This window comes from Siniperca chuatsi, linkage group LG21, assembly GCF_020085105.1.
Source record: "Siniperca chuatsi isolate FFG_IHB_CAS linkage group LG21, ASM2008510v1, whole genome shotgun sequence".
NCBI lineage: Eukaryota > Metazoa > Chordata > Actinopteri > Centrarchiformes > Sinipercidae > Siniperca > Siniperca chuatsi.
Window position 1 is genome coordinate 4,933,783 of NC_058062.1, and position 21,157 is coordinate 4,954,939.

The 21,157-nt window shown below is 39.2% G+C and overlaps 3 protein-coding genes across 8 annotated transcripts; 2 read left to right on the plus strand and 1 right to left on the minus strand.

The window, feature by feature from the left end:
• Positions 1-466: 466 nt before the first annotated feature.
• Positions 467-3,971, minus strand: cd2bp2 (CD2 (cytoplasmic tail) binding protein 2). 4 transcript variants are annotated; one of them, XM_044181095.1, is made up of 7 exons: positions 3,843-3,968; positions 3,441-3,519; positions 2,656-2,785; positions 2,152-2,309; positions 1,485-2,076; positions 1,315-1,400; positions 467-744 (listed from the first exon to the last, which is right to left on the minus strand). In XM_044181095.1, the coding sequence occupies exons 2-7, from the start codon at positions 3,513-3,515 to the stop codon at positions 634-636; spliced, it is 1,152 nt and encodes a 383-aa protein (XP_044037030.1). In that variant the 5' UTR covers positions 3,516-3,519; positions 3,843-3,968; the 3' UTR covers positions 467-633. The 4 variants fall into 4 exon arrangements, with proteins under 4 accessions (XP_044037030.1, XP_044037026.1, XP_044037029.1 ...); XM_044181091.1 differs by having other exon boundaries at positions 1,485-2,309; positions 3,843-3,971; XM_044181094.1 differs by having other exon boundaries at positions 1,485-2,309; positions 3,825-3,894.
• A 403-nt stretch (positions 3,972-4,374) lies between these two features.
• Positions 4,375-11,310, plus strand: pheta2 (PH domain containing endocytic trafficking adaptor 2). 2 transcript variants are annotated; one of them, XM_044181099.1, is made up of 4 exons: positions 4,375-4,892; positions 7,805-7,893; positions 8,000-8,312; positions 9,092-11,310. In XM_044181099.1, exons 2-4 carry the CDS (start codon positions 7,813-7,815, stop codon positions 9,499-9,501), a joined length of 804 nt encoding a protein of 267 aa, XP_044037034.1. In that variant the 5' UTR covers positions 4,375-4,892; positions 7,805-7,812; the 3' UTR covers positions 9,502-11,310. The 2 variants fall into 2 exon arrangements, with proteins under 2 accessions (XP_044037034.1, XP_044037035.1); XM_044181100.1 differs by having other exon boundaries at positions 4,386-4,892; positions 8,000-8,303; positions 9,092-11,306.
• A 295-nt stretch (positions 11,311-11,605) lies between these two features.
• mylpfa (myosin light chain, phosphorylatable, fast skeletal muscle a) lies at positions 11,606-20,825 on the plus strand. Of its 2 annotated transcripts, none has more exons than XM_044181098.1 (8): positions 11,606-11,623; positions 15,904-16,030; positions 16,824-16,922; positions 18,220-18,295; positions 18,391-18,495; positions 19,024-19,102; positions 19,200-19,248; positions 19,965-20,825. In XM_044181098.1, coding segments are annotated over exons 1-8 (639 nt in total). In that variant the 5' UTR covers positions 11,606-11,621; the 3' UTR covers positions 20,067-20,825. The 2 variants fall into 2 exon arrangements, with proteins under 2 accessions (XP_044037033.1, XP_044037032.1); XM_044181097.1 differs by lacking the exon at positions 11,606-11,623 and adding an exon at positions 15,585-15,766.
• The last annotated feature ends 332 nt before the right edge of the window (positions 20,826-21,157 follow it).

Consider the following 21,157-nt stretch of genomic DNA (forward strand, 5'->3'; position numbering starts at 1 on the left):
ATATAAATAATTTGAATTGGCTCAATATTTTATACCAATGTATATATTTTATCCTGGGAGGTAACACTGATGTATATGACTATATGCAAAGTAGATATAATCTAATAACTACCAAGAAAATCTAACTGTGAATATCTGAAGCTGTGTGCAGTTAAACTTTGTCCTAAACATCTCCATATTCTACTCCACTAAAAACATGAATTTCTTCCTGGCAAAAGTGCCATTTAGTATTGAATTGACAAGATGGTACAGTAGTACCGTTAATTATTAACAATATAAGTACAGAAGTGTAAAATACTCTACAGTAACAAAATAATTCTAATAATTTTATCAAATGTCAGCGTGCAAATGAATGTCATGTAGAATGACCATGTAAACGTCACTAAATGATCAGAATTAAATCAGTCTTCAATGAGTCTTAAAATGAACCCACAATGTGATTTGGTTCTCAAGAAAACAAAAAAAATGGCTGATAGCAACACCACATACATGAGTTATTTATTTAAAAACAATGTACAGAAAACAAAGCCCCTGTTAAAATGATTTTACACCAAAGCCGTGGATGAAAAGACTGAAGAAAGATTGAAGGTAAGTGATCGTGATGGTTGTGATTCATTTGATGCTGGACATAAATCATGTATAGAGCTCAAAGTCTAGTCTCTTGGAGTTGTAGAACTGAGATCCCTCCTCGTCCTTCCTCCTGCAGTAAACACCACTGCTGAAATAGCCTTCATCCACCCACTCCTGGACAAACAGACAATAAGAAGATTAAAACCAACCTGGCCAGATTGAGGTTAAAGGTAGAACCGGCTGCATCCCAATAATCTTGTAAACATAATGGGATTTACTAATAAATTTGCAGGTACATTAGTTTGCAGGAAAAAAACAAAATAAATGGGTAAATACCTAAATAACTTTGCTATTTAACATGTCTATATAGCTGCAAGTTAAGGTTTGTGCATGTACTTTATTACACTTTAAAACAGACATACATTTCTGATATGACGATAAGCAAAAAAACTGTCCCAAAAAACATATTCTGTTTTGAGCAATGCGTCCACACTTCAAGTATACTCAAAGATATCAGTACACATACTAAATTCGCTTCATTGTTAAATGTGATATTGTTGGACAATGCTGTCTCACACACAAATTCTTGGTTGTGCATTTTTGCCGTATATATCCATACATTACCAGGCAAAATCTGTAATCAATGAGGAGCTTCTTGGAGAAGGCCATTGGTCCACTGTATCACCTACAAACTCAAGAACTGTCGATTTATAATTGGTGTAAGACAACATAATAATACAATACCTGCATCTGCCGACTGGTGAAGGGGCCGTAAACTTCTGAATTATCCTCGTTGTCCCATTTGTACTCCCACATCACTTCATCACTCACTGAGAAGAAGACAGAACTGGATTAAACAAAACAAGATCATTTGTGATATTGAAGGGAAATGTATACAAGCAACACTAAGTAACCTCTTCGGTCTTCTTCCTCCTCTTTATCCCCTGATTTGCCACAAAGCGTTTCGTCAAATTTGTCTGCGAACATGTCAAGTTCATCGCCTTCTTCATCATCATCACCACTGGGTTTCTGCCTCACAGCTGGTCGCTTGCTGCTCATGCTCTTCATCAAATAGGCCAGTTTTTCATAAGTTTGCTGATAGATCTCAAACATCCCAGATCCAACCAATCTGTCAGCTAGTGCTGTGAGCTTGTCGAGCTTTTCTGTATCCCTTTTGGTCTCCTCTGTTGGTTCACTCTCTTCCCTCATCTTCCCCTTCTTCCGTCCTCCAAGGCCTCCTAGCCGACGGAGTGCTGTGGCAACTGTCTCCCCAGGTAGCAACAGTTCAACAACAGCTTCGGTGAGCTGGTGCTGTGTGTAGGATGCCAGCGGGTCCTCTGCAGGCTCCGTCTCCTCCTCTTCTTCTTCTTCTTCATTTTCTCTGCCTGCCTGTTGCTCTTCTCTCTGTTTCTCGTCCTCAGCCTCATCCTCATCCCCAACTCTGCGTTTCCGTTTGGCTCCAAGACCTTTCTTCTTTTGTTTGAAAGGTTGCTCTTTTATTCTCACCTGGAAGAAGTAACATATATTATTGAAAATTGCTTGAAAAGTAACGTTAAGCAAAATCGCCTCAAATGTAATTACCCAGTCAATGTTGTCAAGCCAGTTGTCTCTAATCTGTTGTTCCTTTTTGATGAAATAGTTTCCCTCGGAATCAAAGTGTCCTTCCTGCATCTCCTCCTCCAGGTTGAAAGGTGTAATGGGAACTCCCTCATCACAGTCGATTGTTGCTCCCTCTTGGCCTGAAAACATAGTTAGCATGGTCTGGTCTCAGGTGACATAATTACTGATACTCCATGTTTACGCAAAACACTTTCTTGCTAGACTCACTATACTTGTATGTAGCAGAAATGGATGAAAATGTTGCAGTGTCAAATAATTCAGCCCCTCATTGTTACAAGCTTGCTTCCTTCACAGGTAATTTTTAAAAAACTGTAGATTTAGACTTGTGAAGAACATGTAAATATGTGCTCAAAATTGTATGTGCAAAGAAAAGTTTGAAGTAATATGTCATATCAAAGTAAGCAAGACCACCTCTCTGCCATATATCACTACATAGTTACAGCTCAAATAATAAACAAGACATACCCTCCACATCATCACTGGCCAGAATATCATATTTGCTGCTGTTTGTGTCATCCCCTTCATCCTCTTCATCGCTATCAAGGGAATGTTTACCCTTAAACCTGGAGCCTGGTCCGCTCACAGCCTCACAACTCTAGTTCAGTTAAAGAAAGAAAAGAAAAATATTATCCTTAAGATTATTTAACATTAAAAGTAATACAGGGATACATTTTCATGCTAGATTAAGTGACTTATTTCCTTGTCACAACAACACTGCCATTAATTTTGCTCTACGGCAGTCCATCTGTCCATGTGCTCATTCAAAAAGACACACAGTCTGACAGGTAAAAGTGTACTTCTGCACATTTAAGTCTTAAGGGACAGGTGCATTGAAAAACCCCCATAAAGGACGAGAAAGAAAGGATCCCAAGCATGCAACTAGGACATTTCATAAACAAACAAAACAATGACATGGGGTGTGTGTGAAGACAAACGACTAACTCCTCCTTATAGATAACTTCACTCACATGGTAATCTAATAGAGCTTGGTAAGTATAGTCATTAATGCAATAGGTAAAGTCGTCACTGGACCAAAGGCGGTCCAGTGATGATTTGGGTGTTGTTTGTTATGGTCTTATAAAAGGTCTAAAAGTTTTGGACTGCCAACTTTTAGAGTGATCATGGTATTAAGGCTATTTGATGTCCTTTGTCAAATATATCACCTGTGGCCACTTAGTTACATTTCTGAAGTCTTAAGTAATTAACCAGTGATCTGGGTCTAAGCAATGATGTGAACGGGACAGTGCTACCTTTTTGTTTGGGAGGTCGTCATCCAGGTCAAACTCCCCGTTCCCGTCCTCAAATGTTACTTTCCTCTTCGCCATGGTGCTACAGAAGGCAAGACAGTGACTCTTTTATACTCCAAACGCAACTGTAACATTAGTGAGTAGCTTTATAACACTTTCACAGAGTAGATTCTTGTAACGTTGTGTATATGAGCGGTTACATCAGAACTCATGTTAGCTTTGTTGCTAAAAATGTTAGCCAACAACAGCATGCAGACGAAGTAAAGCCTTTATCACTGTCCAAACTCTTGGTAGAGGTTAGTTTAGTTAACATTTAGTTAACTAGTACAATACAACCAGCATATTCAGTTGGTGTATATAAACAAGGGTAATAAACAGAGATTTAACTGGAAAATGATGCAAAACCTGGTGAAAATTATTCAAACGACGTTCGTTGTCGTTTCTTCTTCGCTTGTTTTCTTCTTCTTCTCTTTCTTAACGTCGATGGTGGTTGGTAAACAACGATACGTCGCACTACCGCCACCACCTGGCGGGGAGTGTAGGTAGGCTTTTGCAGGTTCTAATATTGAATTGCTGTATTTAAAAAATACTAACTTTCCTAGAATGTGACATACAATAAAACTTCTGTGGTGATAACCCCGACCCAAAACTCAAATCCCACGAGGCCCGAAGACATTTTCATTGAGGTCCTTAAGCATAAAAAGGATAAGTGTGTGTCAAAAATATATACAACAAGCAAAGAAATGTAGAGGCACATTTGCAAGAGGTCATGTAATGTCTGTCTCTATTTACTTTTAATTTATACAAAAATGTTTCTTATTTAGAGATAAATAAAGAAAGACCAATTCAGGCATGACATTGCTTTAAAAGCAGAGAAGATAATTTGACACACTGATACTGTCATAAACAAGTATTCACTATATCTGAAAAGAAGCTGTACATCTCTCTGAAAAATCAACCATCTACCAAGGGACATTTGATCTACTCACCATCAGAGATTAAAATAAAAAATATATAAGTAACACAAAATGCAGAAGTGAGAGAGCTGAGGCAAATATTGTACATCAGACCTCAATCTAGCACCTCACTTCCATGTAGCAGTTCATGTCAGGGAGGTTGGTTTCGACTGCTTGGTTTGGCTGATCTGTCAGCTCAGGGTCGACTCAAGCGTAGAGGAGAGAGAATATAATGTGTCAGGGTTTTGTTACCAGGAAGTGGGTCGAGTTATTTATATTTCAACACTCGTCCTCTCGTACCCGAGGGAGAACCAATGGTAGTAACCTGAAACTAGATATTCAAACATTGTGTGGTTCTGGATGCATCGACATGATAGAGAACAATTGGCTTCACGTTGAGGAACTCTGAGGACCCGGAGAAACTATCTGTAAATGTAAATAATGTAAAGACTGTGTGGAAGGGTAAAGTGACCCTGTGAGGGATTCAACATTGGCAAAGGTAAGTCTGAGTCACTATTTTATATTCTGTCGGTGACACTGACAGCTGCTTTTAAACCTCAGTCATACTGGATATTAATATGAAATATATAAAATCACACTTTACTTGCATTGCACTGTTACACCATACCTGTATACTACTTTTGTTAACCTGTTTACATCGCTGTTTTTGTATGTATCTATATATATATATATATATATATATATATATATATATATATATATATATATATATATATATATATATTTATGTGCATTCTGTGTACATTCTGTTCTTACCTATACATAACCAGTTCTCACTAAGCACATACCTTTACTACATTACTGCATAACCTCAGTCTACCTCAGTATTATATTTCATATTAAATCTAATCTATTTTTTATATATTTTAACTTTTGCACTATTTATGTCTTATCTTAGATTCTCTTTTTCTAATTTCTCATTTACTTATGTGATTTTCTTTTGTACATTTTTGTATGAGCATTGTTTGAGGGAGCCTGAGAACAAGAATTTCATTGCCAACAACTGCTTCACTGTAATATGACAAATAAAGAACTTAAACTTATTAATTTCCTCCAAGTAATGCCCTCATAATACTAGTAATAATAATATTAAATATTTACTGAATTTAACTTAACAGAAAAGTGAAAACTTACTGTGGTTCCTATCATGTTGCTTGATGATTTCAGTCAATGTTTTGCTGATAAAAATTCTGTAATCAGAATCAGAAATACTTTATTGATCCCCGAGGGGAAACTCTTACAACTGCTCACTATCACGTCAGTGCACACTTGAGAATAGAAGGAATAGAAGTACTAAGCAAATCAAAATATAATACACTATACCAGTGGCGCTCTGTGGTGCATTTTGTGGGGATGAGTCTTCCGCTGAAGGTACTCCTTTGTTTGACCAGCACGTCATGGAGCGGGTGGGAGACACTGTCCAAGATGGCATGTAGTTTGGCCAGCATCCTCCTCTCTGACACCACCGATAGAGAGTCCAGCTCCACCCCCAAAATGTCACTGGCCTTACGGATCAGTTTGTTGAGTCTGTTAGCGTCCGCTACCCTCAACCTGCTGCCACAGCATGCAACAGCATACAGGATAGCACTGGCCACCACAGACTCATAAAACATCTTCAGCATTGTCCGGCAGATGTTGAAGGATCTCAGCCTCCTCAGAAAATACAGGCATCTCTGGCCCTTCCTGTAAACAGCTTGAGTGTTCTTAGCCCAGTCCAGTTTATTGTCCATGTGTACTCCCAGGTGTAATCCTCTATCTACACTGACCCCCTGGATGGAAACCGGGGTCACTGGTGCCTTGGCCCTTCGTAGATCTACCACCAGCTCCTTAGACTTTGTCACACTGAGCTGCAGATGGTTCTGCTCACACCATGAGACAAAGTTCCCCACCACAGCCCTGTACTCAGTGTCATCACCACCGCTGATACATCCCACCACAGCAGAGTCATCAGAAAACTTCTGAAGGTGGCAGGACTCTGTGTGGTGGCTGATGTCCGTGGTGTAGATGGTGAAGAGGAAGGGAGAGAGGACAGTCCCCTGTGCGGCCCCAGTGTTGCTGACCACGCTGTCCGACACATAGTGCTGCAGGCGCACGTGCTGTGGTCTGCCAGTCAGGTAGTCAACAATCCAGGACACGAGGGGGGCATCCACCTGCATCGCTTACAGCTTCTCACCCAGCAGGGCCGGCCGGATGGTGTTGAAAGCACTAGAGAAGTCAAAAAACATGATCCTCACTGGGCTTGCCGGCTTGTCCAGATGGGTGTGGATGCGGTTCAGCAGGAAGATGATGGCATCCTCAACTCCCAGCCAGAGCTGGTAGGTGAACTGAAGGGGCCTGACTATGGGCCGCAGCTGTTCCAGCACCAGTCTCTCCAGGGTCTTCATTATGTGGCAGGTCAGTGCCACCAGTCTGTAGTCCTTGGAGCCACTGGGATGCGACGTCTTCAGCACAGGAACGAGGCAAGATGTCTTCCACAGAACAGGGACCCTTTGAAGACTCAGGCTCAGGTTGAAGACATGTTGAAGGACTCCACATAGCTGGGGGGCACAGGCTTTTATGTTCTGGTCTACATCTCGAGCAGTTTTCAGTAAAAATACCCAATGGTGGAAGAAGTATTCATATCTTTTACTTAAATAAAAGTACCAATGCTTTAATGAAAAAATACTCCATAATAAGTAGCAAAAGTACAGAAATATTATAAGCAAATTTTACTTTAAGTATCAACTCGTTCTGCTGAAAGGTTGCCTCTCTGGATTAACAACTGCATCAAGAAGTATTTTACTGTTGTAGCCAATCAAGTGGAGCTTGTTTTAACTTCTTTATATACTGTTAGGTAGCTTAATCCAGTGGTTCTCAACCTAGGGCTCAGGCCCCTCCAAAGGGTCACAAGATAAATCTGAGGGGTTGAGAGATTAAGTTCTGCTTGTGAAATATTAAGTCATTTTAGCTCTTTGGGCCTCAAACAATTATTTGAATGAAGCCATCTGAGCAGTTTAGAGGGTAAATGTCTATTTGCTGGAACTACATTTCATTTTAGTTTTTTTAATGTAAAATCTTCATCTAAAAAGTGACTAATTACACCTGTCAGATAAATGCAGTGGAGTAAAAAGAACAATATTTCCCTCTGAATTGTAGTAAAGTAGAAGTATAAAGTAGCATCAAATGGAAATACTCAAGTAAAGTAGAAGTACTTCAAATTGCTTTCAAACCTTTAGTGTGTGGATATACGGAGGATATTTAAGATCTACTGAATTGAACTTGATAATGATAACGTATTATAGTAAAATCAGATTGCTCGATGATTTTAGTATTTCTGGAATATGTTCGACTGCTACATGTGATGCAGTTTTTAGTATTGTACTTTCTAAATGTAAAAGCACTTTTCTTTAGGTGTTGGGATGAAGCTCCATGAGAAGATTCTGACCCATTACCTATCATGCACCTCTCCAGTAGACAAAGAGGGATATCTTTACAAAAAGGTTTGGATAAACATAAAACACAGACAACATGAAATAACTGAAGTAACGATTTCCATATGATAGCCAATGCAATATTCCTGCTCTACTTTGACATCTTTCTTCATAGAAAGAGCGAACTGCCAACTACCAGCGGCGGTGGTTTGTCCTGAAGGCAAACCTGCTTTTCTACCAGGAGCGCCCAGCTGATCGACACCTGCTGGGTGTCATCGTGCTGGAGGGGTGTGAAGTCCGGCACTCGGAGTCTGATGGACAGTTTGCCTTTTCTCTGGTGTTTGAAGGGCCTGGACTCAAAACCTACAGATTTGCAGCAGGGGATCGTCAGACTCTAGAGAGCTGGGTGAAAGCTTTGCTCTCAGCCAGCCACTGTTACCTCTCCCTGCTGGTGAAAGACTTGGGCAGGCAGTATGAAGGTGTGTTAGGTGTGTTATGAGTGTTGTGGCCTTGTTCTGTTTACTGATGCTAATACCCATTTCTATAGACAGAAGTTTATGGGTTTTTTCTGCCTTTTAACAACTTTTGTCTTTAATATGCTTCTTAGAATGTTTGATTTACTTTTTTATCTCATTGCCTGCATCATAATTTGTTCTTTGTCTTCATAAACATTGTTTGAAAGAATAATTCGACATTTTGGGGAATAGTCCCTTTCAGGTGGACAGTTAGATGAGAAGATCAGTAGCTACAATTCTTATATCTGTCTGTTAAATATAAGGCTGCTCAATTATAAAGGTTACAGCCTGCAGTGGGTTAGCTTAGCTTAGCATAACAAATGGAAACAGGGAGAAACAGCTAGCCTGGCTCTAACCAAAGACACCAGGAAGTTACTGCTCCCAACTAAGAAGTAATCCAGCAAATAACCCCCGGTAAAATCCCAAATTGTTGTTTTTACACATTTTTTTTTGTACAGCTGAAACAATCACGTGTTAATTAGTGATCTTCAGTAGTGCTGGTAAGGTGGATTTTGTTACCTGTTTCCCCCTGTTTCTAGTCTTTGTGCTAAGCTAAGCTAACCAGCTGCTGATTGTACCTAAACAAAAGAGTGGTATTGATCTTCTCATCTAACTCCCTGCCAGATAATTAATAAGCGTATTTCCTAAAATGTTGAAGTATTCCTTTGCATAAGGTGCTATGTAAAAAATATTTCTTATTAATTAGTATGTGTAGCCTATGTTTTTGTTAATTTCCTGTTTTCCATCTGCAGAAGCTAAACAGCAACAAGGCTCTGGTGAATCTGGTGACAGCTCCTCTGTCAGTGCCCTCAAACAGTCCACGACCAACTTCTTCTTACCTGTGCAGTGGCCAACAACAGTGGTCAGGGAGGGGAGAAGCTTCAGTGCTAGCACTGTTTTACATGTTCCTTCAATACCCACTAAAGTGGTAGCTAAAAAGTCCCCTAAACTGTGGCTCAGGAGAAATGCTCACGTCACACCACTTAATGGACCGGCACCTTTGTACGGCGAATGGCCTTTGGTGGGTTTTGATCCACTTGAGGAGTTTAGCAAACTTCATGATTATTATGGCCAAGAAGTGAAGAAAGCGAGAGAGGAATGGCTGAGGAGTCGACAAGCAAAAGAGGAACACGTTGATAGAGATCTCATCGACCTGGGCTGAAAGTAAAACTGACAGTTTAGAGACCATTTAAGAGGAAGTGAGATGGAGTGGTTCATGTGTGTTAAAAAGTTCCTGAACGGTTGTGAGTTATAGCCTGCTGTATTTAAGAACATGGAGTTTGAGGCCCAGACATCTGTAAATGTGCTAAATTTCATATAATGAGTTTAGGACATTTGTATGTTAAATTTGTTTACAGTAAGTTGTAATTTTCCTGATTTTCCATGGGATGTAACAAAGAACATCACATCATTTAAAATATTTTTACTAATAACATTAACAATGTCTCAGTTCTATTTAAATGTCACAGTAGGCAATAACAGTGTAACAATGAGACAGCATGCACAATAACACGGCCCTGAAACTGAAGCAGCTAAATGGAATTCAGCCATGAGTAATTTTATTATTTACACCTGTTCTTTACATGTCAAAATGTCTCCCATGAAAAAGGCCTTTTCCTTGTTTGTTCTCATGTAGTCCCTGCTAATTGTAACTTGCACACCTGCGGCTAATTGCATATGCATAGCAGTATTAAGCAAAGAGCATTATATATTTTTCATTGCTTGAAAATAAAATTGGTCTGTTGACTTAAATGTCTCATAATCAATTAGCTGAAATACACAGCCATACATCTGTGATACATAATAAGATGCTGATACACAAAATACAAACATAACTTTATTTCAAATTCTAGTCCATAATGTGAAGTTTGATTATTTTTTTTTTTATGTTTCTGGTAGAATTACAGGGAAATAAATGGAAATAAGCACAAGACATCTAGAATTTTCTGTTTTATGTAATAGGCCTTTTTTCACTGCAGACATTTTGACTTGTCATAGTAGGAAAAGTACAGGTGTTTCAAATAACATTAAGAATGGCTCCGTACTATTCAAGTGTCCCAGTAAGCCATGACAGTGTGACAGAGAGCCAGCATGCACAACTCCAGGACCCTGAAACTGAAGCAGCTAAATTCTTCATCTTCATTCTTCGTCATTATTAATGAATAATTATTAATAAAATAACTGTTGGCCTCATAATTAGTTAGTTTACATATGAATACACAGCCCTAGGTAAAATACAAACACAACTTTGGTCTCTGGTCCAGTTCATAAAGTTTTAAAACATAAAATATCTTCCTGCATATGGAAATAAGCATGTGACAGATAGAAGTTGTCTATCCTACAGTCATAAAGAAATGGGATCTTGTGTTTGAATATTTATCTCAATTAAAGGCATGGTTTTGTTCAGTAGAATCGTTGAAGCAAGCAGATAAACATTATGTGTAGAAATATTATTTTATCTTACATTAAAGCTACTTTAAGAGGAGATTTGTGGAAAACACAGAGAACACTGAAGCTTAGGAAATTAATTTGCTCTCCCTTTTACTGGCAAAAAAATCACTGAGTCTACGAAGCATCAGAGAAACATACAGTATATGACAGTCAGTGGAGGATGGTGAACAGCAGAGGGCGCTGAAGGCACAGTGTGCTGACAATGGGCTGGAGAGAACCACCTGATTTAGAGTAAGCTCAGCAGTGTGATTTAGTCAGAAATAGATCAGTGTGCAAGAGACAATGTGAATGCAGCTGGTGTTAAAACTGACAGGTTAAACATTTTGGGAAATCAAGTGCCTTTAATTGAGTTATCCACTCATTTACTTGGATCATTACATGTCCGACTGTAATTTCCATTGAATCCACTGGGTTAATTAGACAAAGTAACCGCTTCAGAGGCAAAAACTGTGGTAGTGTGTAAGTGTAATAGGCTTTATGATAAAACTGTTCATTCAACTGCCAAGCCACCAGATTGAAAAAAGCAAAAGGTGACTCCCTTAAACTTAAAATTTACTGAATGGTGATTACCGTAACACCATCCTATATGGACTCCAATAACAAAACAGGGCAACCTGAGGCTGGTAGGTAATCAAACACACCAGAGTATATAATAACTGTGACGTCTCCCATGTCACGCAGGTTCCTTAAGGTCGACTTCCTCCATAGGACAGCTGGGAGCTTCTCCACATTCCAGACCCTACAGACAGACATACCAATCATCTAAAAAGTGATAGATGGCTTCAGAGGAGCGTGGCGAGGCGTGTCACATTACAGCAACGGCCCCCTGAAATGTACACACATCTGTATGGAAACACTTCCCCACGATAGCAGGGTGTAAACACATTGTTAAGTGAGACCATTTTGTTTTTTTACAACTGTGTTGTAAAGTCAGCAAACTGCAGCAGCTGACACATTTGTGAAAAGTTGGAGATGTCACACTTTTCATATTCTAGGAATCAAAAACATAAAACATTAAATGAGTGGACCAAATCTGCCCAAAAATGCAGATTCATATTGCAATAATTGCAATATTTAGGAGTTTATAGAAACAGAGCTATTATTTCTCAATTTTTCTTTTTTCTATACTTATTTATGTCTTAATCAAGACAGATTTGAAATACATAATCAGTTACATTCCTTGACAACAAGTATCAGCATTTGTAATCGTAAGAGAAAATGCAGAATTTTTTTTTATCGCAGATATGGTAAAAATAGTACAAAATGATGTCATAGAGCATATTTAGTTTATGCCTAAAATCATGTCACACAAAGAAAAGAAAACATTTAGAGTTTTTATTATTATATTGATTATTTATTAAGACAGAACACATGTGCGTCAATGAGAGGGACCCAGGTGGAACGGTGAGGCTACAGGGAGCAGAGGTGAAGAAGGTGCAGGACTTTAAGTACTTAGGGTCAACGGTTCAGAGCAATGGAGACTGTGGAAAAGAGGTGAAGAGGCGAGTGCAAGCAGGTTGGAACGGGTGGAGAAAAGTGTCAGGTGTGTTGTGTGATAAAAGAGTATCAGCAAGAATGAAAGGAAAGGTGTTCAAGACGGTGGTGAGACCAGTGATGTTGTACAGCTTAGAGACAGTGGCGCTGAAGAAAAGACAAGAGGCAGAGCTGGAGGTAGCAGAGCTTTAGATGTTGAGGTTCTCTTTGGGAGAGACGAGGACGGACAGGATCAGGAATGAGTACATCAGAGGGACAGCTCATGTTAGATGTTTCGGAGATACAGTCAGAGAGGCCAGATTGAGGTGGTTTGGACATGTTCAGAGGAGAGACTGTGAATATATTGGTAGAAGGATGCTGAGGTTGGAGCTGCCAGGCAGGAGGTTTAGAGGAAGACCAAAGAGGAGATTTATGGATGTAGTGAGAGAGGACATGAAGTTAATTGGTGTGAGTGAAGAGGATGCAGAGGACAGGGTTAGATGGAGGCACATGATTCGCTGTGGCGACCCCTGAAAGGGAACAGCCGAAAGGAAGAAGATTATCATCATCAAATAATTAAGAATATCAAAAAACTGCCAAAAGTACAGAACGCAAAAAGGTTGCAAGGAATATGACAAACCAGAAAAACAGATGAAATTGTGGTGACAAAAAGTTGTTGCCATGAATGCTATAAATTATTATCATATTGTTATAATATAAATTACTTAGGCAGTGAACTAATGTCAAACCTTGCTAGCAGACAAATCCTTAAAAATTCTGTAAAATGTCATAATTATCTCTTGATCTATGTACAAACGCCTCGATATAAAATCACTGTCTCTTAATTTACTGAATATAATTTCTGATATTTCCCTTAATTTGCAGGATTAGGGGACTGTCTGTTTAAATAGAACTTAAATTAAGATTTTAAAGCACAGAATCATTAACGTAAGCGCAGACTAAGACCAGAAGCTACATTTAGGACTTGAATATAGTCAGTTAAAGGTCACATTCAGTTGTTTTACCCCTTAAAATTACTGCTTCCACACACATTCCACCTTAATTTTAACATGAAAAGTTTAATGGGCATTTAAAAATTTTAAATTTAAGGGGTTTTGTTTCATAGTGAATGTAAAGACAAAATGCAAAATTATACCATGGAGTTGACATTCAGTTGATATATTGGCCTAAACCTACATCTCCTTTTTAAAGTTAGAAATCACAGTCAGAACAGTCATATTTCATCCTGCAACAAGGTGGTGATAATCAAGGGAACCAGGGGTCAAAGGTCAACAGGAACACAAAGGGAGGACAGACAGCTAGCGTCAGGCTCTGGATGTCCTGAACACCAAAGAAAAACAAACGTCTGAGCGAGGAGATCAGTGGAAACACAAACAGGCATGACCAGAGGGCTGAGAGAGGAGACAAAAATAAATTCCTACAATAGACAAGATTAACAAAGTTGTTAATGAAATGAAAACAGTTTATCTCTGAGGTAAATTTGGATATAAAACCTGAAAAAACTAATGAAGGAAAACATTTTGCTCTCAGGGCCCGGCACATTGGCAGACTGTCAAGTTTATTTAGCTATTTTGGTCACCCTCAGCTGTCCCTTTTATGTTCTCCTGGGAATGTCTGCTGCCACCACCCTGCCAAGTAATCCCCTTATATTTAAGGGGGAAGGGACGGTGGGTAGACGGCGCGAGAGGGGGGCCGGGGGTAAACAGGTGGGAAAGTGTTCATGACTGAGGCCAATCACCAAACACACACCTTTGTAGTGATGAGAAAGCATGACTGCAGCTAGAAGTTAACGGTGCTTTCACTTGGCTGGCATGTTGTCGTTCATTTAACGTTGACAACAAAACTCATCGGTTCTCAGAAAAAAAATCCCTAAAACAAACAAAACAGGAAACAGACACAAGAAACCAGAAGCGTATACATAAACCACAGCTTTCATTGACGAAATTACATGCATTGACATTTGAGCACCTTCTGCTCACAATAAATATAACTGTGAAAAAAAATCACAATTACATAATTGCCTTTATTGCATTTATTTAATTGTAATTAAGTCTTTTACTTAAGTATTTCCGTTTCAATTTTATGCTTCTGTATACTTCTATGCCACTACATTTCAGAGGCAAATATTGTACTTTTTACTCCACTACATTTATCTGACGGTAAGCCTTAATATAAAAAAACATTATATAAAATGCAAAGCATTGTTAAAGAATAAACCAATGGCTCCCAAACTTTGGCTTGTAAAATAATTTTTGAGGCCCAAAGAGGTAAAATCATCTAATATTTCACAAAAAAAGCAACAATTAGAGAAAAGTCCATAAAATGAATACAAATTTAGCACATTTTGGAAGCAGAACTTTGTTTTTTCTTCTTTCCTCTCACATAAATCATCTCATGACCCCTCAGAATTATCTTGTGACCCTCTGGAGGGGGTCAACTACTACCAAACTACTTAACAGTATATAAAGTATTTAAAACCAGCTCCACCTCAATCAACTACAACATTAAATGATTTTTACACATTGTCTACTATTAAGAATCTAATAATACCAGTACATATAATACCAGTCACATATTTTTAGTTGATTAACAGGAAGTCATTCTTAACTCACAGTTAATCAAAAGTTTAAATAATTAATATTAATAATGTATCTTGAAATATATATCTTGAAAGGTGAGATTGTTGGATAGAAAATTGTTTGTTTTGGTTTGGTTTTCAAGCAGTCACAACAAGAATTATAATGATTTAGTTATTATTATTTTGTTGTTTTATTTTATACTTTATTGTCATTAATGAAATTCATAAATTATCTCAATGCCCCCAACTCATCATGATAGAGTAGAACAAGAAAAGTTTAAAAAAAGACAGGAGAGATATACTATACATACTTAAACACTGTGTGAGCATGCATATCCAAAGATATTTAATTATTTTTAATTTTACCACAGTTATTTAAAATATTGCCTCATGTATTTTTTCAAAGACAGACAAAAAATCTTTGTTTGTTGTGTGAAAAGATATTTTGATTAATTCTAGGAATGGAGCCAGACAGTTATTCATGCAATACTACATATTTGGTGCTACTACAGAGACCCCTTCCATCCTAACTTCTATGGGAAAATCCCAGATTTGACATTAGCATCATTACTTTGTCACAACTTAAAATAAGAAAGCTGAGCTGTGCACATACAGGGTAAATGCTGCATCAGTTGCTGAGGGTATAGAATACTTGTATCCCAGTCTGTAATATCGCAATGGACATCACAAACCAAAAATAAAGTCAGCGAGTGGCCGCTGTGCCTCTATGCAGGCAGATGGAGGTGGACAGAAGGAGGGTGGAGAGACAGTGTCCAGTGGTCAAACGAGCATCTATGTCCCGAATGTCCTTATTAGTCCACGTGGGACTGCAGACCTGCAGCATGGTCCCTCAGCTATCAGGTTTACTTAATTCCAAGACTCCTGGGTCTATTTCTGATCTCCAGTAAGGTGATACGCTTTCGAGCCATTCTGTCTCCTCCATTTTGGCCATCAGTTCATCCTTGACCATCCTCTCTCTCTCCCCTCCGCTCTCTCTCTCTCTCTCCCTCTCTCTCTTTTTTATCCCCATCCAAACTTAAGGCTGTGGCTAAAGTTAGACTGGCCTGTGGAGGGGTATATAAGCCCCCGGGGATATACGTATAACGCGGCTTCACACTGTCTTCTCCTTCTTGATCATCCAAACCTCCACTCATACCGTCTCAAGATGGTGAGTACCAGGGTTCCCACATCTCTGCACTCTGCTGGTGGAAAATACTACAGGGGAATCAAACGGATGGATTAACTTCGCTTTTTGATGCATTTTCTGTCGAAGCTTGAACTAATATTAACAAAAAGATGGGAGCATTTGTCATCACTTGCAGTAGATCAAGCGTTTTTGGACATTTTTTGTGGAGTTGTGGATAGTTGGAGATCTTGGTGATGCTCTTCAATTCAAAATGCACTTCAGATTGCATGCCAAACTCAAACATCTGCAGGGCAAAATTAAGCAAAAGGATTTTGAAAACATTTACTCATACTCATACGCCAAGTGCATGTCATATTAGTAGTCAGATGAAAAATGTCTTTGCTAACCTGATGATTGCACCTGAACTTTTGGGATTTGCTAGAGCAATGGTTCCCAACCTGAGGCTCAAGGTTCTTTATGGGGTAACAAGATAAATCTAAGGGGTTGTGACATGATCATGGGACAGGAAAGAAGAAATATTTTCTTGTGCTACAAAAAATCTATAAAATGTTTTCAGCCTTTTCTCTAATCTTTGTTTCTGTAGTTCAGGCTTCTAACAATTTTTCAAATTAAACAATGAAAATGAAAGAAGTTCGTAGGGGAAAATCTTTCTTTTTGGTGGATATATGCAAGTATACGTTGCTTGATCTTAAAGGATCACAAGCCAAAAAGGTTGGGAACCACTGCCTGTACATCACTCAGTAGCATCACTGTGAGTTTTAGCCATAAGCTAACTGACTTACTTGAAGATTTTACTCATGTGTTTGACCCACAGGCACCAAAGAAGGCCAAGAGGAGGCAGGCAGCAGGAGACAGTGGCTCCTCCAACGTGTTCTCCATGTTTGAGCAGAGCCAGATTCAGGAGTACAAAGAGGTTTGTCCAGCCACACAGTGACACTCCATCCCTACAGGAGCCCCTTTTTTCTACTGTATGAGCATCATTCATTGCAGCCTTAGGAAGCATTAGACATCTGTGTTACCTCTGGTTAGTTGATAGATGGATATAAAGAACCCCAGATTCTGAATTAAAGCTTGTGTATTTTGAAATCAATTTCTTAGAGACAGTAACCAAAATTAGAGTTTGGTTAAGCAGCTCTCGGATTCATTTTCATGGCAGTTGCTATTTTGCGTGCCCCCCTCTTCTCCCCTGACAATTTAATAAGCACGAGAATGTCATTAGGAGGAGCTCTGAAATTTCTGACACCATCTGAAGCTCTCCACATTTTGTTCACCTTTGACCCCCCCCCAGCTGTCACTCAGACATCTCTTTCTGAGGCTCTTGCTGAAGGCTGGGAGGCCAAGCAGAACAACTGGACCTCGATAGGCGTATTGTAATCCAGAACAGAGACTATGGACAGGAAAGAGCTTTTATGCTTTTTGCACATTTGATGTTTTCGAAACTCAACTTTTGTTGCTCAATTTCAGAACTTTGACTTTTGAAAGTGATTTGATGAGCAGAGAAAGAAAGACCAAAAAGCAAAAGGAGAAAGTGTAAAAGTGAGGCGTGAGTTCAGTAAGGTCAGGGAGATGGGATTTTATAAGGATGGGCTGTCAAGAGATTGGATAATGACGGTGTCTGTGTTTTCAGTTTTGTCAAGGGATATGTGATGTAAGCTATGTGCTAATAAAGGAAACATATCTCCTGCGATAAATGATACAGGCTTCTTGAGTGCCACTCAGGGAATGTATGACATGATGATTAGGATGATCTTAGCACATTTCACTGATGGAAAGATAGCAGGCGGGGGGGTTGTATCTGTCAGAGCGAGGGATGTGTGTGTTCAAGTCCAAGGGGTTATCTTAAGTTTCATAGACGTAAGTTGCACAGGGTGAGCAGATCAGACAGCTGTTCCCTAATGATACTTTCCCAGATTAACATGTAAGAAAAGACTCTGGCCATCTTAAGCACCCCCATCAGCCCCTCCCCCCTAAAGGCCACTACAGTCAGGTTTGACTTTTTGGGTGCAACTTTTTTCTTGCACAATATCCTCAAACATTTCTACAGCACGGTGTCAAAGATACTCGCCAGCTGTCACTTTAATGGGTTAACTGTTGACTGAGGAGTCCCTAAAAAGTGTAAAGAGGTCTCACCCTGTCCATCCACACAGACACATGTCTGTCTTCAGTGCTTCCTTCAAGAAATAAACCGAGTCTGCTTCTCTTCTTTTTAGGCTTTCACAATCATTGACCAGAACAGAGATGGTATCATCAGCAAAGATGACCTTAGGGACGTGCTGGCTTCAATGGGTAAGTGGTGGTGGGATAAATCTACATTGGAAACGCATGTGTAACTGTGTGTTTCTTGGTTTCTTGTACTAATCCGAATTCTTTTGGCTGTTCAGGCCAACTGAACACAAAGAACGAGGAGCTGGAGGCCATGATCAAGGAGGCCAGCGGCCCCATCAACTTCACCGTCTTCCTCACCATGTTTGGAGAGAAGCTGAAGGGTGGGCATCTAATTTTCACCAACTGTCACTCCCAAATTGTTGTGTGTTTTACACTATTTGCATTATACTGAAGTAGTATAATCAGTCGTCAGCGGTGGAAAGTAACTAAGTACATCTACTACTAGTACTTGTATTTTACTTAAGTATTTCCATTTTATGCTACTTTATACCTCAACTCCACTGCATTTCAGAGGGGAAATTTGTACTTTTTACTCTACTGTATTTATTTACAGTAATAGTTACTTTTCAGATCAAGATTTTATATACAAGTATATGCATACATATCAATACATCAGTGATCCAGTGATATAGTAATATAGCACTGATTGAGGATGTTCTGTATTATGAGTACCTTTACCTTTGATACTTTTAAGTACACATTGGTGCTTATATTTCTATACTTTCACTTAAGTAAAATTAGTAATGCAGGACATTAACTCATAATGGAGTATTTTTATTATGTGGTATTGAATGCTTCTTCCACCACTGTCAGTCAGTGTAACCAACCTCTTCCTCTGTCCTCACCAGGTGCTGACCCCGAGGACGTTATTCTTAGCGCTTTCAAGGTCCTGGACCCCGAGGGTACTGGAACTATCAAGAAGCAATTGTGAGCATTTTTAAATTATTTTAATGTTCACCACGTATGTCCAAAGTTAATGAATTATAATTTTGACTCCCAAAATCTGTCTGTTTGCCCATTCCAGCCTCGAGGAGCTCCTGACCACTCAGTGCGACAGGTTCTCCAAGGAGGAGGTAAAATCACCAACCTGTTGGAAAAATACTACATGTTTTTGGCAGACTGGCTCATTGGTCTCGTTGCCTACTATAGATGTGCTTTTCTGAGTTTATCATAGAAATATAGAATTCCTAGTCTGTGCAACTCAGGCTAGTTTTTCTTTTTTTTGACACTTTTCAATTGTTACAAATTAAATATATTTTACAAAAGAAAGGGGGAAAAACATGAACAAAGCATATGATTCAAGTGGGGCATACATTTCTTGGTCAACTGCCTTTATGTCCATATTGTCTTTAAATCTATTCAGATCAAGATATGATAGTGTCCTCATTGTTTGCAGATAAGGTGATCCATTTCTCCCATTTTCTTGGAGGCTCTCCCTCTTACATAGGGAAAATGTCAGTTTTTCCATCACATGTATGTCCCCCATTTTATCCATTCATTGTTTAAGACTGAGAGGTTCCTTTTCAGACAAGTTTTTTAAGTATATTATTTGAACAAAAGATTATTAGTTGTCAAAACTTTAAACTTTAAGCTGGGCTCAAATCTTAACAGTTTTGTTAAGTAAGCTGCCTTTAAAGTGTGAGCATTCTTAACTTTTTTTTTAACAGTGAGGGGATAACTTAACCAATGGACCAATATCTCAAAAACATGGTGTATACCTTTAAAGAACCTCAGTAAGACAGTATATCCCCTGCCATTCTGAATTTCCAACCCTCTTTTTCTCCCTCAGATTAAGAACATGTGGGCCGCCTTCCCCCCAGATGTTGCCGGCAACGTAGACTACAAGAACATCTGCTATGTCATCACACACGGAGAGGAGAAGGAGGAGTAAAGAGAAAGCTAGAAGACAAGAAAGACAGCAATCCCTTTGCTATTCTGCCTTCCCTGCCCTTTTCTTTCCTCCTCTTCCTCCCCGCTCACTTTTTGTGTAAACCCATGTGCTCAGCCGATCACGTTCAAACCAAAGACTTGTTACACTGACACCTGAGGATGCCCATGGGATGTCTATGTTTGCTTATGGGGAATAGGGGTGATTTTCAATAAAAATTATCCTATAACATAATTTTCATCCACAAGCTTTTCTCAAAAACCTTTTCTTTCCTTGCAACCATCTTCTGTCTTCTCACCTCTATATCTCTGTCTGCCCTGTCACTTCAGCTTCTGAGGTATTTGTGTGAATGAAATGTGTCCCTCTGCTTCCCTCAGTATCTGAGGAGAAGACAGATTTACTATTGGGGGGGGGCACACACAAAATGTGAGGACCTCATTCCAAATTTTGAAGATGTCCTCTTGGGTGGAAGAGGTGAGAGACGGGAGGGCATTTGCAGGTTAGAGAGGAAAAAGTTGCCTCCTTAAAGTGATGACAACTTTTTTCCTTGAAAAGTGAAAAAAAAAATGACTGAAGGAGAGGAGAGAAAGGGCCGAAAGAAAACATTCAAGTCTTCGATTTCTTTCCCTCCACTCCTTCCTGCACCCATTAAATCATCTTTTTTTTCCATAAGCTGTGTGTTCAGTGACTGGACTCTTCCTCACTTTTCCTCTGTAATGAATAAAAGGGACAAACTGTGAATAAAATCTCTTTCCTTTTGTACAATAGTGTCTGTTCAGTGGCTCTGTGGGACAGGGTTCGAGGGAGGAAACAAGTCTGGTGAAATAAATAGCTAAATCCCTCATGAATACACATCTAGTGACATCTAGTGGAGCTTCTTTACATTTGCATACACAAACAGGAGCCATACAGATCAGCAGCTACTGTATATTGCTGCACTAATAGTAACTAAATTACCAAACCACTTGTATTATAGCAGTGACAGCTGACTTTCCCTGGTTAAAACAAAAATGCTGGTTATTTAAATCTAGCCAAATTCATGTTTCCAAGAATATGATCAAAAGTTGCATAAGCAGACACATAACATGATCTCT